The following is an 18,989-nucleotide window of genomic DNA, read 5'->3' on the forward strand; positions in this document are numbered from 1 at the left end:
AGAATCTTATAATGCGTCTAATCATTTGGCCAGGGACTGTACATCAATATCGATTTAGAAATTAAAATTAAGATTTATAATAAAAGTGAATGAGGAAAAAAACCCCAAACATTTATTTTTGTATGAGAAATAAATAATATAAAGGAAAATAAAGTCCCCGTCTCCAATTTTATTGATCTTTCTTCTAAGCTGACTCCCATAGCTTTCACCATCAGTGTATTTCAAATATGAAGAAAAATAGGCGTTTATTGTAAATGTCCCTACTAAACATTCTTCGTTATGACGGTATATTGACATTATGTGCAGTTCTTTATTTATTTACTTGTATTGAGGATGTATGCGGTCTTTGTGTCGTTTAAGAAGACTCTGTTTAACAAAACCTCTTTCACACAGGTGACACTTATGGGGGAACTGTTTTGTGTGTTTCAGAATAACGTGCTTATTAAGATTGGAAGATGTGGTGGCCCTGTATTGGCAGACGGAGCACTTGTAGGGTCTCTGCAGTGTGTGGATTCTTATGTGTGCTTGAAGATGTGCTAATTGGGTGAAATCTCTTCCGCAGGTGGAACATCTGTAAGGTCTGATGCCGCTGTGACTTCTCTCGTGTCTCTCCAAGTGTCCTTTTTGAATGAAGTCACTTCCGCACACTCCGCAAGAGAAGGGTCTCTCTCCACTGTGGATCCTCAGGTGTGTCTTGAGACTTCCTTTTTCAGTGAATGTCTTGTGGCAGTGGGGACATCCGTGTCTCCTCACACCCGTGTGAGTAGTGAGGTGATGTCGTAGATTACTTGTGTTGTTAGTGGAGTAGACGCAGTGGGGACATCGGTGCCTTCGATCGTGTCCCTGATGGGGATGTTTCCTCCTGTGTCGCTCCATGGCATCCACGGATGTGAACAATGAACTGCAGACATCGCATGCCACACCTTCTACACCTATAATGTAAACTATGTTAATCTCGGATCTAACTGCAAGTTGTTGTAAAAATAAAAGTAGCATTGAATGTATATACATAAACCACAAATGCAATATACTCTCGGAAGCAATTTTTGATAAATATTTTTATACTTTTGGTTAACTAAAATCATAAGAAAATATCGCTCCTTATAAAAAATAACTTTTTTTCGTATATCTTATTGCCTTTTTCTTTCTTTTTCATTTATTTATTACGCTTTGTAATACATATATTCTTAAGAAAAACACTTTTAATGAAAAAAAAGACTAAAATAATGATATTGTTAAATTGTATAATTTTTTGTTAAGACCATATTTATGAAATATAGGACTGTTTTTTTTTAAAAAAAAATACGATATTATTATTGATACAATTTTTTTTAATTGAATGAAAATGTATTTGAAATAAGTAGAGTGTCATTAGCTATAACGCGTGATAAGGAAACTTCCAATTTATTTCTATTTAATGAAATAAGTGTAATATATAATAATTATAACTCTGCTCATTATACACAGCCACGAATAAAAACACGGGACAATGTGATAGTTTTTGTTCAAATGATAAGATTTTAATATTCCAACATGTAATCCTAATGATTCAAGAGTTAACTGAAATACTATAAATAATTTGTGCTAGTGAGAATTTAGGTTATGAAGTCAGTCACGAAAATTGTCTTCTGTGAATAATAATAGGGTAACTATTAGATGACGTCAGATTTTTTACCTCAATATGGGAGTTGATGCAATATGAAAAATATGGTAGTAGTATTTTAGAAAAAAAGACGTCAATCTACAATTTTTTTTTCAAGACAAATTTTTTTCATCTCAGTCAATTTTACTTTTCGAATATACCTTTATTTTACTGGAACGATGCTTGAATCATAACTTATTTGCACGGAAAAAAATTATTTTCTGAAATAACTTGTTTTTCTAAAAGAAATTTCAGAGCAAAATTTTTTTAGGATAATTTATCATTTTTTATGGACATACTATAAAAAATTTAATGCATATTCAATATGAAAAATATCTATTTATCAATTTTTTTATTCATCGTTTAACTAGCTGAATTTGCGTTGTTCGTGAGTGGTGAAACAAAAATAATACGATAACATCAAAGCCTTGTTTAAAAATATTTACAAAATGTAAATCATAGATTAAACTGCACAATGGCATATGAATAAAACTTAAAATGGAAAATATTTTAAAAACAATGATATTTTAACCTAAGATAGGAAATTTTATGGTATTCTCAAAAAACGGAAACACTTTTAAAATGTTGTCTTATAAATACTTTGCCCAATCGAATTCTCAGATTTGAAAATTTCAGTATAACCATTAATCTTCTTAGATTATAATCATCTTAACTTATATAGATTTACAGTCATATTTAATTGGTTGGTTTCAATGTCCCTTTTCAAGCTGATTCCTAGATCAGAGGCATACTTTCCCCCATACCACACGAGTAGCTCTTGAAATGGCAACACATCTCTGTAAGTCTTGTAATAGATTTGTTTCTTGTACTGGATTGCTACTAAATTTTGTTTCTCTTCCTTATCAGCACAATTCACGAATCTCAACCAGTTGGAAATATCCTTTTTGAAACCTTCAATATAATGATTCACTCTCTCTCCCTTCCATACCTAAACAAAATTAAGTTAACATTATCAATTGAACTTAAAGCTATTATTAACCTCTTAAGCATTAAATTTGAAATAAAATTAATAATTAACACTAGAACAAATATGCTAAAATATATATTTAAAAATAATATTATAATCAGAATTAAAAAAAATATCCAATTTGAAAAATATAAAAAATTAAGTAACTACCATCCAAGAATAACCAGATTTTTCTGCCTCTTGTCTTGTTCTAATAATCTTTCCCTTGTAGGGACCGAACACTGTTCCTATAGGCAATGGGATTTCTGTCCATATTCCGAGTCCTGCTTTTGGAATGCTCGATATTCCAATCGAGAGAAAACTTGGAATTGTCAGCTCAGCTCGGTCTGATGAGTTTTTGGGAACCTATAAGGCCATAATTTCCAAAGTCACAAAAACTATCTTAGGTAAAGAAACAAATCTTGAATCACTTTCGATTTTTTTCATTTAAAAGATGATACTTTTAGAAGATTTTCGTTTAAATTCTGATGAAATTATTAAACGTTTAACTGAAACTTATCTTTTGTATTCAAAACTTTTTCATATCCAATGGTCTCACCGCTTTTTGAGAATCAAACCGATTGCTGATACTACCCTTACAAAACTCAGGATATTTTTGGCCTAAGAAAATCGCAATTACCGTTATTTTTTTCTCTAACTCGAGCTTCTTATGTTTAAACCTATAAAAATATCAAGAATTGTGTGCTGAAAATTATTTATACCATGAGAAATTATGTTTTTTCTGAAATTTTAAAAATTATACTCTCTGAAACTAGAAATAACAAATTATTGCCAGGAACTTTAATTTATTAAAGACTTTTTTTAACAAATACGAAATCTTCTCTAAACAAATAATAATTCATATCATCCCAGAGAAAACTTTTGAAATTACCTGATAAAATACAAATAAAGATACATGCATAAGAATATGAAACAGAATTCAGGGAAATTCTATATAAGTATTAAAAAAATTTTTGAATGAAGAGAAAATATTTTGTAGCAGTTATGAATGATACCAAATCCGATGATTTTAAGTTATGTCATATAATATAAAGTTTGTTCTCAATTGATAAAAAATTATTTAAATTTCCATGCATTGCTGAAAAATCCAATTCTTTTAAATTATGTATCATTTATTAAAATTTATACTACTATTAGTAAATACAATATTACTTATAATATTTAAGTAAGTAACGTACAGTTCGCACACATTCAATCGCTTGCTTAAGATAATTTGATAATAATCAATTGGCATTTGTAAATGTTTTTTTATTACAGTACTTTAATGTTGAAAGATTTAATTTGAAATTACTATTTTTCTTAGAAAATATGAAAAAAACATGTGCCTGTCTTGTTTGTCCTTCATTGGTGAATTTATAAAATTATGCTTATATTTTACTTGTTTATATGGTTATATAAGAAAAGTAATAATAATTCAACTCTGGAGAAAGTAATAATTCAAACAAACTTTAAAAAAGATATTTTACAATCTTAAGAAAGAAAGAATTCTTCCTAAAATTGTTTTTAGAATATAGTTTCCGTCGGCCCAAATGTAATTTTTTTAGAAAATGTCATATAATAAATTTAAATCAGTTGTAGAAATTAAGAAAACATTTATTTATAATATTTGTAGTCTGGTAAAATTTTTAAAAGGCTGATACATAGAAAACCTGAAATTCAAGAACTATTTTTAAATTCAAATCTAGCGCTAGTAAATCTAAACGCTTGAATTTGTGTGGATATCGAATAAGGACTATGGTTTAGAGTATGTCACTTTGTGATATAATGATATGCCACTTAGACAAAATTCTTCAATTTGTCAATCGCTGATAAAAAACAGTTTAAAGAAAACTGTGAATAGTTGATAGATTCATACTTTCTAATCAACCTAACTTTCACTTTTAATTAAAATATTACAGTGAAGTAAGTATAGGAAACTTACTTTTAACCTATAACTATCAAATCAACATTTATTAAGAATTTAATACTTACTCTTCGATCACATACCCAAAGCATAGGACCATGTTTTGGACAAGCGCCTTTGTAGTCACAGTCGCAAAAATCACAATCTGCATATAGAAGAAACAAATCCCCAATATTTAAAATGTAGTAAGTGAACTTGATGCTGATATTAATAAATATAAACTGAATTTTGTAGATTTCAAAAAATAATATTTTTGAAATTATTCTGTTACATAGTTTTTCGGTTAACTGAGTCAATAGAGATTTTTCGTGTGTAAATTATGCATTTTAAACTTTGTATTTTAAATTTGGTAATTTTGTAATATTTGTAATATAGTAACAGTTTAACGGAAATTCTGGTTTTCAAAATTAGAGCTCTTTTTAACATTTTAGTAAGAACTTCAAAACTGAAAAATAAAATTAATCGTATAAATTGTTTTTTTTCTCTGCCACTATAAAATTACCAAATTTTATCACATATTATAAAACCATATTTTATTGCTAGTTTTAGCAAAATCATTGCCGAATTGCTTCGATAAAAATTACCGAGCTTTTTAACGTTCCCATAGAAGCACGCTGAATTAAATCATATTCCGAGCATTCCATTTGACCATATTTCTTCTCAGAGTATTATTATTAGTATTGTTGTTATTTTATTTTATTTTAAGAAATTTAACTTTGTTTTTAATTTGAGAAATAATTTATTAAATAAATGAAATAAAATACTATATTCAAATAAAAGATAAATAATAACATAACAAAGATGAAAGCAATTTTCTTGTTGGAATTAGAAAATTTAAACTATTTCTACTTAAGTTTGGTATTTCCTTATCAATATTTTCTGAAAAATTGAATATGAAACATATATAGTAAAACGCGGTAAATAAATAAAGAAAAAGGTTTTCATTAGTGTAAAAAAATTTTAATTACAAAGCTTGATATCGCCGTATCAATCCGTTTAAATGCACGAAACATGCTTTTATCAAAATAATTACATTATTTTCATCACAGTTTTTTAGTTTCAGTTCTGATAATTTCTTGGTTTTTAAAAACCGCTATACAGTTTCAGAATAAAAAGTATTTTAACTTTCTTTCAAAGTAAGATTTCACCTCTTAATATTTCAAATTTTGGATTGATTAAACTTTTGATGTTGAAAAAGGGTAAAACGAACGATTAAAATCAAAACAATTTAGTATAGTTTTAAATAGCTTTAAGAATAAAAGAAGCTTAAAAAAGTAAGGCAAATAAAACTCCAAAAGTATTATTCACGTATAATATATCATAATTTATCATGTTTTAAAAATAGCAGATAAGTGTTATATTTACAAAGGAACTCGTCATCGCTGGAGACATCTTCTTCTTTATAAGATTTTTGCTTGATGTTCCTTTTAGGATATCGACTTGGAATTTCAAGTTCTAATAAAGAATAAACTAAAGTCTTAATCATATATTTATTAGTATTTTTGTTGTTTTTAAATGATTAACATTGACAATATTTTGAAATAAAAGCTCACATTAAATTTAAAAAAGAGCCATTAAATTATATAAAATGTTTTACGTTTTCTAACTTCGACGAAAATTTATATTTTCTCACTCAATCAAAAATGTCCATTATATGTTTAAAAATTGAAAGTATTTGTGGCATTCTCTATTTATAATATTAGTCTGAATTTTCGGAATAGCGTTCTATTCGGCCTCCTTTATGTTAATTTCAGTTTTGCGCTTTTAGCTCAAGAAATTAAGTTGGTCAAACAATTTTGAACGCAATTATAAATCAACTTACCATAGAGAATTCTATATATATACAAATTATTCATTATTATTTTAAATGGAGAATCTATTTTCTTACTATTTTATATCAAAATAATAAAAAAAAAACTGAATTCAAAGTAATAAAAACTTTTATTTCAGTTTTTGAGCATTATTTTCTAAAAGTCATGCACGATAAACATGTTCTACACCGATCTATATAATATTTTTTGGTTATTTATCACTAGTATGCATTCACTGAGATATATACATTTTAATTTAATTCTTGTTATAAGAATATTTTGATCATGTAAAAATGTAATTTTTAGTGTAATTTTGAATACCTATTGACAGATGTACCAAAAGTTGCCTATAAGTATTTACATATAAGTATATATACCCATAAGTAGTGTGAAATTAGTGGAACAGAAAGTAATTGTCATTGTTCTAGTTCACTCATGGCATAATAATGTATCTATCATATAGTAAATAATGTGTTTGTGACCTAATGGCCTTAATTTTCTAATTCTTTCAAAACAAACTTTAAAAAGAGTATTTTTGAAAATAAAAAGACACAGTTCTGATAATTTAATATAAATGACCTATCATTAAAATTTTAATAAAAACAATCAATTATCCAAGCCTGACTTTTTAAACAAACGAGCTCTTAAAGAAACTATAAATAAATGAAGAATTGCTGTCATCACAGTAACCTCTTGCACTATAGGAAAATACTGGATCAAATTACGGTAAAAAGTACCAGCACTCACGATACCGGTACTTTTTACCTTAAATGCATTTTTACTGGAATATATTGTGAAACAAAACACCTAATATGCAGAATTTTTACAGAGAATTACATCAAATTCAAAGAATCACTCAAATTTACTAATTATAACTGCTAACATTACGGTACAATATTTTACAGTAAAAACGGATTTTAAGGTAAAAAATGAATTTTATGGATGATGAAGCAACTTTGCCCCTAATTTAATGCAGAAATTTTCCCAGTGAACTTGTTTAGAGGTTTATTCCATGTCAAGATTTTGTATAATATGAATGAAGAAATGCTTGTTGCTAAATACTCTTATTTTCAAATTGAAAATGTAACGTGTCATTGATTACGACTTGGATTCGAAGGAGGAGAGAGGGATATAATAACAGAATTTTATCAGGATTTATTTCACGATTATCAAGATTATTATCAAGATTTATCCTCACATATACCCTTTATTTCATTCTCTTATTGTAATACACTTAATGATATTATGCAAAGATTTTACATTAAGTCGAAAAATTAAAAAGAAAATTCGATTTTCCAACTCCGTTCTCTATAATGTAAAATACTTATATAGGAATAATGATGTAAAATTATGATGGGTTTTCCACATATTCTAACATTTCCTATAAGAAAAACATGTTTTAATTTTTAAATTAAGTGAATCAATTTACCTTTGTCTATTTCGTCTTCAATGACCTGGTCATCTTCAGGTAAAAAGGGTTCCAAATCTTTAAAATGACGCTGAGCTCTCTCCAGCAAAGTCCTTGCAAACTTCTTTAAGCCAAATTCTCTTGGATGAATCTTCATCTCTGGTTCCTTGGGAAATGAAATGAAATTATTGATAAATAGGAAATATTCTTTAACATAAATTATCTTTTAAGTGATTCATTATTACTAAATAAAGTAAATACAGCATATGTATTTAAAATAAATTGTTCTCCCTAAGAACACAAAATACGAATACAAAATAACCTTTGAGAGATTCACTTTAAATATACTAAATAATTAGTGCTAATTAATAGTCTGAAAATCAAAAATTATTTTACGCAATTTAAAGATATATTTATAATAAAGCATCTGGAATTTGTATCAGTTTTTACAGGAAATTTTGTTAAAAATTCATTTCAGAGTTTCTCAACTTACATTTTCATCTTGTTTTAACTTTTTACGACGATTCTTTATAATTTCTGAAAGAAAAAAAACATACTTTCAAGTAATTTTTGCACAATAGTTCTATCATGCTTTCATACTTACAACTGCATTTTTTATAAAGCAAAATAGTGAAACGGTTATAATTCTTACTCTTTTGACAAAGCTTTTCGTTTCTCTTTTGAGATTCAGATGCAGCAAATAACTTGAAACTCGTTTTCTCGAAGTCTTTGACTATAAAAAGTAAAGAATTTGATCCATTAAAATATATAACGTTGCTATAAAGTAATGAGATTAAACAAGTAAACAAATCTAATGTTAATTGCAGATTAATGCAAAAGAAAATGAAGAAAATTCAATTTGTGCAGATAAATAAAGTTCTGAAAACATGTAAATTTTGCGGAATATTTTAACTTAGTACTACTACTTATTACTACTTATTAGTACTACTTTTTAAACTCTTAATCACTTTGCCAATTATAGAGGAAATAGGTAAATCGTCCGATCATTCATGCTTTTATGTGACGTGTCAGAGTCTCTAAGAGATAAAATTTAATAAATGAATCACTCTCAGAATAAATAAAATCAAATCACCTTGCTCTAAAATCTGATTTAACTAATTTCGCTGTGCAAAAAAACCAGAACACTCTAATTTTCCTTGTAATTTTCCGTGAGTTTAAAAAAAGTATAGTATATTACTAATAATTGATTTTTTAATCTTCTAGCCTCTCATCTAATTCAAAAATTGGGAAATACTCACCATTCTGTACCGTTTCATTGCTAAAGTACGAAGGAATATTGCAAAAAATATTTTACAATTTCAAATTTCTATATTACTGTCTTAAGTCATAATAAAATTAAACAAAATACGAGTTGTTGATGAATGAATATGAAATTTGAATTGCAAAGGAATATAAATATTTTAAATGTTAAATTGCTCCTAAAGCAAGAACAAATATGCACATTGTTATATTATAGCCCAATTTGATTACGATAATGAATAAATTTAATGATTATTTAAAAAATCAAATTAAAATTTCAAAATATAAATTTTTTATCTAAATACAGTACAATACTGCATGCATTTGCAGTTTCAAAATTGTTTTAGTTATGCAAAACATGCAAAATAAATCATTCTTGAGAAGAATATAACAATATTTATAAAAATATATTGAATTCTTGACGGTAAAATTTCAAAATTAAAAAAAGACACTAAAAGTTAGAGTTATTAAATTTATGTATGTATCTAAGTAATGAATAAAGCAATGAATTAAAACACACACATTAAAATATTACTAAATAGGCATAAAATTAAATACTCAAAATATAATGAGATTTCATCTGATTACAGTCAAGTAATATGCTACGCAGTCATAAATTTTGTTATACATATTAAAGCACACATACGTGTACCAGCATATTCTTGACTGTATTAATTTTAAATATTAAGTGAATATAAATTTAAAAGTTTCATTAAGTAGGGGAGAGTGGGGTCAATTGTAACATGGTACGATTGTAACAGAGCGAAAATTTCAAGTGTCGGGCTCTAGATTTGGTTCCTAGGTGGCGCACAAGGTGTATTTAATAAATCTACATGTACACCCCTGCTGGCAGCCATTTTTATGTACTTTTGAAAGAGTTACATCATAAAAGATATTTTCACGCTACATGAGTACTTTTTTTGGAATTAGAATATTATATTGTAACAAAGTAATTTTGTTTAAACAAATAAAAATTATTAACCGAATATGTAAATGGATACCTTAATTAACATTTCAAAAAAAAGATTAGCTTTGCTAATTAACTAGCATTGTTTATAACAAATGAAGCTGAAATGGTGTTTTGGGGACGTTTGTAACAATAAGTAAAGGGACGATTGTAACAGCTGAAAATAAATAATCTTATGTTTACAAACCATTACTTAACTCTTTAAGAACCACCAATAGTTTCCTATATCATTTATATTATGTTGCATGTGCATTATTTTATTTGTCACCTTTCACAGCATAAATTAAAATTTTTAACCCCTTAAAGTTAAAAGTTTAACCCTTTAGGTCTCTGCTCATTATTATTTTTACTCCTAAAATATCACTACTATTTTGATCAATAAAAAAATATATCACAACTATGATAATATGTATAATTAACTATGTTTTAGTTGAATTTATGAACTGTTACAATTGACCCCGTAAGTGGGGACAATTGTAACAAGTGCACGACTGTCAAAAATTGTTAATAACTAACATTTAAAATAAGGTATTTATTTTTTTGCTAGTAAGGATAGTCTGCTTTACTCGTCTGTCAATTAATACTAATAATATATTGGATTTTTTGTTAGTTAAAAATAGTTAAGTAAAAAATGTTACAATTGACCCCACTCTCCCCTACTGATTCAAAAGTAGAATGAAAATAAAAGTCGGAATTTTACCCAAATAAATTACATGTTCGACATCTGTTGTAATCTCCAGAACGTTTAAGGGTCCACGAATATTTAAGTGAGGATAGAAATATACTTTTTCTTATAGTGTCTTTTTAGAAGCTAAAAACCAAGATCCGCATATGTGGACCGAGTAATGAAGAAATTAACTAATATGTAAATTTAAAGTATTCCTTAAGTTTTAAAGGTCAGAAAATAGTACATTTTTGAAATTTAAAATTCAATAGCTGTTAAAAGTAAAAACTATCAATTTGGAATATTATTTCAATTGGGCATAATATAGCCTACGTCACAGGTTGTGTTGTTCCTACTAAATTTTACCCATGAACGGCATTTTCTGCGAGCCTAACTTCAAGCCACAAATAAACAAACGAAGTGTTCGATCGTTTAAATAGCTGCTCGCCAGATTTTATTGCATTATAAAGAAAAGTTATTGAAACTAAATACAACTAAATAAACAACAACTAAAACAAATAACAACAACTACTAATAACAATAACTAAATAAACAACAACTAACTTCCATTCGTTTAGCATTGCGTCATATGTTGTTACTACTAAATCGAAGTAGTTGTGTTTTTTTCATATTATACCCAATTATATACTTCTCTTATTTCAATAAAAAACATTTTAGATATTCAGCATACATGTACTCTTTTTTAGTCATGGTTGCTTTAAGTATGACAGTAAAATGACAACAAAGGAAGTTTTATGGATTATCTATATTCAGACTCATGTTTAGATCTAATTTTAATCTCCTTTTTTACCAAGATATCTAAAGTTCCTTTTTTTAAATAAACATAGCTTAAAAGTAATAAAACTGGCATTTAAAAGTATAAAATAATGGTTGCTTACTGGTAATTAGCTTAAAGCCTTACCATTTTGTTGACTTTTAGGAATACTTTGCTGATTTCTTGGAAATTTGTTTACTTTTGAAGGTGCTTTTTTCTCAGGCTCCAGAAATTTAGGAAGTTTCGAAGCAACCCCTAAAAGTAAGTTTATTCAGAATAACAAATTAATAGAACAGGAATCGCCCTAGTACGTTACAAGAATTGCCCTATCTTCATGCCCTATTACGTTAACAGCATTTTCTGCATGAAAACAATTATTTTCATCACAATATCATCACAAAATTTTAGTGCACTATAGTTTTATGTCTTTATGTATTAAAAATTTGGAACATAACAGCAATAAAAAACGCATAGACACTTTTCAAAGCTTTATGCCATTCATATTACCTTAAAAAGAATATAATATTTTATTAAATTAGTTTTTTTAAAAAACTTAAATGTGCAGCAAATATTGTATAACCTTTAGGAGTGAGGGTACGAGATAATTTGTTTAAAAAGAATTTTTTGCCCAGTAAGTATTAAAAATTTATTCAGAATTTGTTCCAATTTAACGAAAAAGTGAAAAACAGTTTTTTTGACATAAACTATTTGATGTAAAGCAAACTATTTAGTGAGTTTTTCCAGACATTTTCTTATTCTTCATTTCAGACTAGTGTTAAGTATCTTGAAAAGAAAATAATATTTGAAATAATTTTCTAATTCTAACAAATACAAATGAATTTAATTATAATTTAAAGATTAAAAATGTATAACTCTTTAAAGTAACTAAATTCTTATTATAAAATTTCGCTGAATTATTATAATGATTAACCTACCACGTTTTAAATGGACTGAACTACCGTTAATTCTTTTGATTCCACAAAAGATCACAATATTTTTCCTTATGATATAAACATAATTTGCTGATATCATTATTAAATTAATGATATATCCTTCTTAAACAATTACAAATTATTGCTACGTCCGTATAGAAAAATACTTTAGAAAGTAAAGTAGTAGAGTTTCAAAAAGTATTTAGTAATAAAATCATTTTTAAATAAAAGTGACGAAAATTATTTTGAAAAAAATTTATTTTCGAAATAAAAATGTCACCCATGAACTTGTGGAATTCTTTCATATATGTGATTCTTTCATAGAATTTTAAGTACTCGTTTAATATGTTATTTGAAAAAACAAGCAAAACTATTTAATCGTGACCCAAGGTCAAACCTACCCCTCTTCCTTTACGAAAAGAATAGTTTGAAAATCCATCAATGGAATTCATATCCTACTTTTTTGTTAAAACTTTTAAAGTTGCTCCTAATTTTTAGTTTATTACCGAAAACTTTTAAAGACATAAATGTTTAACATATACTGTATTTAATCTATATGACATATTCGTAATCATCCATAACATAGTAATAATGTATAACTGCTTGGTGTAATAAAGTATGTGATTTTATTTCTGTTAATCGCAGGCTTAAATTTTCTCCACAAATAACACACAAAAAAAAACAAAAGAAAAAGAAACTAATACATTTAATTTACATATGGAATAATAATACATTAATATAAATTATTATTGCAATTTTTGATAAATAAAAAATTTAGAATTCTTTTTCAGATTTACATTAAAAATCATAAGAAAGTAACTAATGAACTACATTAAACAATGTTTAAAAAATTACTGTAAATATTTATTGTTGCTGTATAAAATTTATTTAAGTATGAAAGACAATTATGACCACATTACTATCTTTGAAGAACATCTTATCTAAAATCTGAAAGAAGTTTCAAGAAAATAAAACATACCTAAAGATTTCAGAACTTCCCAGTTTCTAATTACATTTGAATAGCGCTTTCGTTCGTACTCACTTAGAGATTCCCAGTTAGAATGCAATTTATTTATTTCACAAGTTCCATTCATTTTTCACAGGAACACAATACGCCAACTATCGACATTTAGAACAACTTTATACTATGAAATATCATTTGCTTTCTGACGAGATTAATTTCTGTATAGCAGACGATTAAACAGTGTTTAGAAAGATACATTTGAGTATTAATATTATATTTTAAAAATATTGATTGCAATTGAGTTAGGAAATTTTTACGAACTTTTATAAGTTTCATAAGCAATTTAATTCCTATAAATTGTAACGAATAGTTAAAATTTTGAAGTAGCATTTTTTGGAAATAAATAATTTGTAATATGTCTTTTTCTGTTTAATTAACTTTGGATAAAGGAAAAAAATCGTTTGAGCTTATTTATACTTTGAAATGTATCTTTTTAAGAAGTAAGGCAGACGATAATCATCCATCAAACCATATCAACTTAAAAAAAGATAGTAAAATCATGGTTGCCTAAGGAAAAGAAAGAAGGACTGGTTCTTTCCACTCTTCGAGCAAACTATTATGAACATTTTACATTTTTCTAGCTGTAAAGGTAAGTTCGGCTCTTTCTTGAAATTAGCTTTCAAATTTTACACAATTATCACATTATTTCTGTTCAAAAAACTTTCTTGGCCATAATTCGTGATCGCAATGACCTATAGGGGGCGTTGTTGTATGAGACTAATACCTGCGATTTCTATATGAACAGTCATTCAGTTACTCTGGAGAAGTCTTTAATGTAGCGTGTAGCATTGTAACGTTCCTTCTGTATTGCGGCTTATCAAATTTAAAAAAGAAAAAATGTTTGATATCCTTTCTTATGCAACCGAAAACAAGACGGTATCTCTTTTTTTTAAAGAAGGAACATCCAAAACACACGTGAGAAATATTTGTAAATAAACAGAAAAAAATATGTTTCTTCTTATTAGAATTAAAACTTAATGCCTGAGAAATAGTTTCACTAAATTCAATGATATGACGTGAAAGGCCTATTTAAACTTTACATTCCATAGTTTTAAGAATCATATTACTTCAAACATTAAAATAAGCAAAAAATATACATAAGCTTCATAATTTTATATAATTTAATTTGTTAAAAAAAAGTTTTTTGACAACTATTTTTATCAAAAAATTTTAAGTTTTAATAAAAATCATTATTTAGAAATAAATAATGCTTACGGTACAAAACTAAAAGGAAAAAAACTAATTCTAAAATTTCCTTACATTAAAATAAACAAATTTCATGTTTTTTATTTTTTGATTTATAATCGGAAGTAGAAAACCATTCTATAGAAAACTATCATCAAATAAGAAAAAAATTATTTAAAAGTAAAATTTTTTATTAAAATTAACACTTACCTGCTTTATAAATCAGCAGAATTCCAAAATGATTTGCTCTTCGATTATTGTTACCATTTTTAGTGCTACGAAAATGCGTCTTTGGGATTTGCCAAAAATAGAACAAGATGCAATTTTATTTTTTCAGGAGCGAAATATTTTGCCCATTGTCCCCCGAAATCCGATAAACTACTTTGATTTTAAATAAAGTGTTTTATTATATGATTTGTCGCAAAAATTTTGGGTGTAGATTGGTGGCACTTAAAAACCGCCAAATCTGTAGTTGCGGTGGCGTTAATACGTCGTAAGTACCGAATTTTTATTCCATACTTTTCTGAATCATATTATTTCAAACATTGGAATATACAAGAAGTATACATAAACACATAATGTTATACCATTTAATTTTTCAAAAGTATTTTGAGAACAATTTTTATCAAAAAATTATAAACTAAAAAACGGAAAATAAAGAATTCTTAGGATAAAAAAAACGATTTTAAGAATTCTTAACATTGAAATAAAAACTTTCATATTGTTTCTTTTTTTATTATTCTTATAGTTCTTAATCAGACGTAAAAAACCATTCTGTAGAGAACTATCATCAAATGAGAAAAAAATTATTTACAAGCAAATTTTTTATTGTAAAAATCATTACACTTACCTGATTTATAAATCCGGAGTATTGGGTATAATATGAAAAAAGCACAACTACTTCCACTTACTACTAGGAATAATATTTACCTTTTAGTTTAATTAGTAAACTGAGTTTTAAATATGCTTACTAAATTCATAAACTTCGGTAAAACAACAATATAAATTATTTCCAAAAGAACTAGACTAATACAATTCCAACCTGGCGAGTAGCGACTTATAACAAGACACTTCGTTTGATGCTTTTACTTGTTGCTAGAAATCAGGTTCGCAGAAAATGCTGTTTACTAGTTAAATTTAGTAGGAATAACACGATCTGTGACGTAGGCTATAGTATACCCAATTCCAAAATGATATGTTCTTTGTTTTAAAACTTTATTCTCAAATAATAGATACATAGTTTATCCCATCATTACTTTTAGATAACATACTACACAGCAAAATTTTATAATTGTAAGATCTTGATATGAATTTGAATATGCAGCTGAGAACAGAATAGCTGAATTGGGTATAATATGAAAAAAACACAACTACTTCGATTTAGTAGGAACAACATATGACGCAATGCTAAACGAATGGAATTTAGTTGTTGTTTATTTAGTTATTGTTATTAGTAGTTGTTGTTATTTGTTTTAGTTGTTGTTGTTTATTTAGTTGTATTTAGTTTCAATAACTTTTCTTTATAATGCAATAAAATCTGGCGAGCAGCTATTTAAACGATCGAACACTTCGTTTGTTTATTTGTGGCTTGAAGTTAGGCTCGCAGAAAATGCCGTTCATGGGTTAAATTTAGTAGGAACAACACAACCTGTGACGTAGGCTATATTATACCCAATTCTAGTTGAAATTATTCTTTCAAAACTAAAAAATACTTACCAAGAAAACGATAAAAATTAATTAAGAATCAGCACAAATGGCACTATTTCAAGCAATTTGGATAATTGTTTATTGTTGTTTTCTGAATTATACGGATACAAAAATATATACTATTCTATAACGAAGAAGAAAATTCTATAACTATTACAGTTCTGTACGTTCTGAATTCACATTTATTCATCGGAATGACGAAAGCAATGTTGACTTCACTTTAATTTGTAATGAATTGAAGACAGAAGAAATGCATTTTACTTTAATACACACATATGTAACAGTATGCGATAGCGAAATCGGAATTTATCAGTTGCAAGTTTGTTGATAATAGAAGTTAAAAATTATTGAGAAATTTTTCTTCAAATATTCGGTGTGTTCTGGATCTGAAAGGATCAGAAGGAAAGTTCTGGATCCCAATATTTTGGAGATTGTTTTCAAGTCCTTCGGCTTTTCCTTAGGGAAATTTTGATTATTATTTGCTGCTAAGAAAATGGCGTCTGATTCTGCTAATGATTTTGATGGAACTAAATGAAAACGTGACAAATTAATGGCTGATATTTTCAGGCTCCCGCCAAAGCGCGTACTCGAACTTTGAGATCTCGAATAATAAAAACAAAAACGATTTTAAACTAATAGAAATATTTTTTTAATAGTTGTCGTAAATGACACTATAAATACGTTATTTTAAAATTTTTAGATTTAACTTTTATTATCAAAAAAATTAAAGCATTTATCGACACTTTAACTACATATTGTTAGATAACAAGAAATTGTAAAGTTGGGTTACATTTAGAATTCTGATTTTAAAATATGCCGTTAATAGCAACTTGTTTATGCTAAATCCTTAAGAAACAACAACCTTAAATGTTAATTATTGAAGCAAAATAATAATTTAGGTTCATAATAATATTAGAAATTCAACAATTGCTAATAGATATTCAAATTAAAGAGAATATAATTAAAGGAATAATTATATTAAAAAATATGTTATGAAATTCGGAGGTATTTTACTATTCATTACAACTGTATTTCTGACTCTGAAAACATAAGAAAGCACGACAATTTTCAATGAAGCACTTTAGTAATTATTTTGGTAAAATTAACAATAAAATATCCTTTTATAATATGTGATAACATTCAGTCAATTCTTTAAAATTTGGGAATTCTATCAAAATATCTAAAAGCAGGGCATGAAAGAAATTTTCTTGGTTACGTTTGTTTTTCAATTTTAAATTTTTACTAAATGTGTGGCAATAAGAACTTAAGTTTCGTGTAATACAAAATAAATGGAAAAAGGACAAAATAAACAGTTCAAACGCTCTATATTTGAATTTTATTATTCATGATTTTTTTTTTGCCAGAAATGTCATTACCATACAGAACGATATTTTTAACAGATTTTTTTTTCTCCATAGTACCTAATAATGTTACGTGGCAAATTATTGTACACTAGTGGGCTGCGCCCCCTGCTCGCTAAAAATAAATTCGTGATATAAATAAAAAACTGTCAAATAAATTCGTAATACATAAATTCGTGAAAAAAAAAAAACGTTTTCGACAAAAAACTAAAATAGAGATCTATCGACAAAGACTTCTGCCTAGCTTATGCTCTCCCTGGTTATTTCAGTTTCCGTTTTTAAAAGCGCTATATGTTGAGCCATCTTAGCCAGATTTGGCATGTGACATTTTTAGCATCACTCATTGGTCTATTTTCTAGCGTTGCCATTCGGGGAGTTGTAATGAGGCTTTTTTTTATCGCCGTGTAAGAGAAATATATATATAGATAGCAGTAATTATCTGTAGTCAATTAAAGTTCTAATCAATTACTTTAATAAACACCCAACTCAGGTACGAACAATGGGTTTTCAGCTAATTTAGTTACAGTCATACGTACATTTTATGTTACTACATTTTATTTTACTACACGTACATACGTTGTATGCAAATATGCATAAAATGTATCATTACACAATACATACTATTTGTACTGAATAATATAATAATACATATAGTATACAATCGTCTTTAGTTGTAATCGAATATTTTGATTATTTCCAATTATAATTAAGGTACCCGAATACCTTCGGAGGCAAATTTCTGAAATTTTAAATTTAGAAAATTCTTTTTTGGATTTTTATGTGTATTACACACTAAAACATAATATGACAACAAAAAATTAGGAAAAAATAATTTTCTTTTAAAAGAAAATATGGGGAAAAACTCGTAAAAAAAGTGCAAAAATTGACCATTTTTTTAAATAACATAACATTCTCAAAATTTACTATTTTTTCATCATTTTTGCTTTAAAATACTGATAAAATCTCCATTAAGGAAATTGAATATACATTAGACATAATTTTGATATTTAGAAATTTTGGGGCAAAGATCGTAACTTATTCGGCAAAAAGAGCCAAAAATTGCTACTAATTAATTTTATTTTAGCTGTAAAACATAAAATAATAGTTGAATTAGCAATTCCATAGCCTATTTCCTAGATATATATATAGAAAACATTCATGCAAAATTTCAAGTGATTTGAACTAATATATTTTGAGATATTGCATTTAGAATGAAGGAAAATATCGGAAAAATTAGTTTTGAGAAAATGGACAAAAACGACAAACTTTTCAACGTAACCGTATTTAATACATTATACAACATGGCAGTCTTTCTTAATTGGAGAAAAATTTTCCTTTTGAACCTTGAAATAGAAAATAAAA

The 18,989-nt window shown here is 26.9% G+C and overlaps 2 protein-coding genes across 2 annotated transcripts; both read right to left on the bottom strand.

Annotated features, from left to right (window-relative positions):
- Positions 1-318: 318 nt before the first annotated feature.
- On the bottom strand, positions 319-996 carry LOC139425848 (zinc finger protein 678-like). The gene has a single exon (XM_071181850.1). It carries the CDS (start codon positions 994-996, stop codon positions 319-321), a length of 678 nt encoding a protein of 225 aa, XP_071037951.1.
- Positions 997-2,306: 1,310 nt separating this feature from the next.
- Positions 2,307-13,534, bottom strand: LOC107440371 (histone-lysine N-methyltransferase PRDM9-like). Its single transcript, XM_071181851.1, has 9 exons — positions 13,330-13,534; positions 11,566-11,673; positions 8,405-8,485; positions 8,246-8,289; positions 7,774-7,918; positions 5,899-5,988; positions 4,602-4,678; positions 2,781-2,975; positions 2,307-2,591 (listed from the first exon to the last, which is right to left on the bottom strand). Exons 1-9 carry the CDS (start codon positions 13,442-13,444, stop codon positions 2,307-2,309), a joined length of 1,140 nt encoding a protein of 379 aa, XP_071037952.1. The 5' UTR covers positions 13,445-13,534.
- Between the last annotated feature and the right edge of the window lie 5,455 nt (positions 13,535-18,989).

This window comes from Parasteatoda tepidariorum, chromosome 6 (assembly GCF_043381705.1).
Source record: "Parasteatoda tepidariorum isolate YZ-2023 chromosome 6, CAS_Ptep_4.0, whole genome shotgun sequence".
Taxonomy (NCBI): Eukaryota; Metazoa; Arthropoda; class Arachnida; order Araneae; family Theridiidae; genus Parasteatoda; species Parasteatoda tepidariorum.